The sequence below is a fragment of the Alexandromys fortis genome, unplaced genomic scaffold, assembly GCF_014885135.2.
Source record: "Alexandromys fortis isolate MF-2015 unplaced genomic scaffold, M_Fortis_MF-2015_v1.1 scaffold_3, whole genome shotgun sequence".
In the NCBI taxonomy this organism is placed as follows: Eukaryota; Metazoa; Chordata; class Mammalia; order Rodentia; family Cricetidae; genus Alexandromys; species Alexandromys fortis.
Window position 1 is genome coordinate 8,757,929 of NW_026067909.1, and position 3,281 is coordinate 8,761,209.

The 3,281-nt window shown below is 53.5% G+C and overlaps 1 protein-coding gene across 1 annotated transcript; it reads right to left on the reverse strand.

Moving 5' to 3' along the window:
• Positions 1-2,068: 2,068 nt before the first annotated feature.
• Positions 2,069-3,025, reverse strand: LOC126498772 (olfactory receptor 226-like). Its single transcript, XM_050137673.1, has one exon. The coding sequence runs from the start codon at positions 3,023-3,025 to the stop codon at positions 2,069-2,071; it is 957 nt and encodes a 318-aa protein (XP_049993630.1).
• Positions 3,026-3,281: the final 256 nt, after the last annotated feature.

Here is a 3,281-nt window from a genome sequence, read left to right on the forward strand (position 1 = left end):
TCCAAAGACTTTGGTCAGTCTGAGCCCTTGGACTTGAGCCTGAACCTTGGGCCTGAGCCTGAGCCTTTTGCCTCTGAGATTGGCATTGTCCCCTCTTTGGGCCTGTAGGCCTCCATATTCAGTTGTACTGTTTCACAAATACCAGTCCATCCTCAAGAACACATGTCCCTACATGGTCCTGGCACCCAGAAGAGCCTACTGGAGACAGGCATCAGGCTCTAGCTTTCAGTGTTGGACTGGGCTGTGGGCTGCCTGATTCTTTGGTGTCTGTGGGGTTGGGCAGCACCTACATAGGGCAAATGCTGCATATACTTTATTATTAGTACAATAGTGAATCAGCAAGCTGGTTTCTACTCTGCATGTTTGGAAGGCGAGTTTACAGGTATTGGGAAGAGGTGTGCTTGTCAGTTTTGATATAGAGTCATTCATTTATCAGTCTGTAGGGCAAGACGCTTGTGCATGGATGTGTAAGACAGGGCCCTGGCCTTCCTATTGCAAATACAGAGCTGGATCTTTCACTAGCCAGGTGGCGACCAGCAACAGACCTTGGGTTAACATATGCATAGAGCTCCTAATTTGCCTGGCTTTGATCCCCCCTTCCTCTTCTCTTGTTCAAATTTCCCTTATAGACAAGTGACACCCCAGATTCTCAGGCCATGTATTACCTCCAGAACTACCAAGACCACCTCCCCAGGACGTGGAAGACTCTGTTGTCATATACCTACACTCTATGTGTTTGTGACCCTGTGAGTCCCCTGCTCCAGGACTTGGCCATCTTTTAACATACCTGTTCTACATAGCTTAGCGCAGTACCTAGGTGTCAACGGAAGCTTTGATATGTCTGTGTGCTTTATAATGGTCTTGAGAATGATACACAGGGCTTTTACACTTCTGTAGTACAGGTTTCTGTGGCCTTGCAAACGCTGCTGGGAATCATTATCAGATAAAAACCCACAGAATGTCACACAGCTCCTGACCCACATACGACTGAGTTGAGGACTGGGGTAGGGCGGCATGGGTCCTCAGAACCCTTGGTCCCTTTAGAAACAAGGTAGCATTGAAAGGTACACTGCCTGGAGTCCTTTGCACATTTGGTGGGAATCTGGAGCAGTATGGCAGATGTGATCTGGGGTCCTCACTGCCCATCACCCTCAAGAGGAACAGACCAAGGTCTCCGCCAACAGAGACTGGGATGCTGGGATCCTTGGTCTGTAACTGTCATGGACACTAATGGCTGAACCCTGGCTGGAGTCAGGGTCTTCTGAAGACACCTGCCCTGTAGCAGGCAGCCCAGCTCTTTCAGGACAGAAGGTGCCTGTGGTCTGTTGGGTGGTGGGATTCAGGAATGGTCTGAAGGTCATGATACTGAGTTCAGATCTCTGTGAGAAGGTCCTTGCCCAACTCCTGCCTTTTGTCAGTGTCCAGAGGTGTGTATCTTGGGTCCCCTTCCTGCCTTCATTTTCACTCTGCCGGCACCTGGTGGAGCTGGAGGGTGGCTAGCGCTCATCAGGCAGCTGACAGGCTGCCTCTGCTTAGCAGTATTCTCAGTCTCTCGGGGTCTACCTGCTTTATCTTCTTTCCCAAGCTGTTTGTTCTCCTCTCTTACTACCCTCTGCAACCTTGAGGCCTCTTCTTCTGGAAGACAAGCCTCCCAGCAGAAGCCACTGGTATTGGGTTATATATGTGGGCGTCAAGGCTGCTGTTGCTTGTTGCAACCCCTGTATGGGATGCAGAGCTAGAAGTTCTGTGTGTACCGACTTTTTCCTCTGGAATCTGGTGCATCATGGTCTGCTCTGATCTCCTCAGGTGACAGAGGCTGCAGCTATAGGTTGACTACGGTTGGTTGGTTGGAAAGAGCCCTCACATGAGGGCAGACTTCGCATGGGTCCAGGCAAGGGCTCCTGAGAGTGTCCTGGCCTGGGACCTGGGAGCCATGGTGTGGCAGCTGGCTGTGTAGTCCTAAGCAGGATTCAGGGACCGGTGGGAGGGCGTGCCAAACTGTCTGTTCATCCAACTCGGTTCTGGTGAGCTGGTTATCAGGCTCATGTCTGGAGAAGCATGATTCCTCCTAGGAGGAGGCTCCCAGAGCCTGGGCTAGTCTCTGCAGCAGCTTGCGCAATGCCTGCTTGACCTCCTGGTTCCGCAGGCAGTAGATGATCGGGTTGAAGAGGGGTGTGAGCACTGTGTAGACAACTGACACAAGCTTGTTGTAGTCAAAGGAGTAAATGGCCCGTGGCCGGGCATAGATGAAGAGGGAGGCCGAGTAGAAGATGACCACCACGGCTAGGTGCGAGGCGCAGGTGGAGAAGGCCTTCTGCCTGCCCCCGGCGGAGGGCATGCGCAACACGGTGCTGAGGATGGCGGTGTAGGAGAAGACAGTTAACACCAGGGGCCCCAACAGGATGAGCAGTGCCAGGAGGAAGTCGACGAGCTCTGCCACGGACATGTCAGAGCAGGCGAGGTTCAGTAGCGGGGACACGTCGCAGAAGAAGTGGTTCATGATGTTGGGGCCGCAGAAACCCAGGCGGGAAATGAAGAAGACCTTCCCCAGGGAGATGGTGAAGCCAGAGAACCAGGAACCACCAGCCAGGAGGCTGCAGAGACCAGGGCTCATGATGGCTGGGTAGCGAAGGGGGTTGCAGACGGCCACATAGCGGTCGTAGGCCATGACCCCCAAGAGCGCGCACTCGGTGCAGGCGAGCGCCAGGAAGAAGTACAGTTGCGCCATGCAGCCTGTGAAGGAGATGCGCTGGAACCTGGGTGAGAGCAGACTGAGCAGCATTTTGGGCACGGTGACGGAGATGTACCAGACCTCTAGGAAGGACAGGTTGCTGAGGAAGAGGTACATAGGTTTGTGCAGCGAGGGGCTGGCGTAGATTACTGTGATGATGACCAAGTTCTCTGTCACGGTCAACATGTAAGCCAGCAGGAAGAGCCATAGAAGGCCGAGGTGGAGCCCCAGGGAGCCTGGAAATCCTACCAGGATGAACTCGGTCACATCTGAGCTGTTGTTTCTGGCAGACATGGTGACCACGACGCCACCTGAGGGAGCAGAGGGAGAAGAATGAGGTGTGGGAGAGGCCAGCAACCTCCTTAGCTGAGTTCCCTTGGGTACAGAAGAGACCTCATCCTCATATGCCATGGTCCCCCACCATTACTGCCTACAGCTTGGCTCACACAGGCTGTAGCAACCAGGCTTGCTTCTTAAGGCTGACAGTTCAGCTCAGCAAGTATCAGACAAACACCTTTCATCCCGGAGGGTATATCCTGGCACTGTGAGG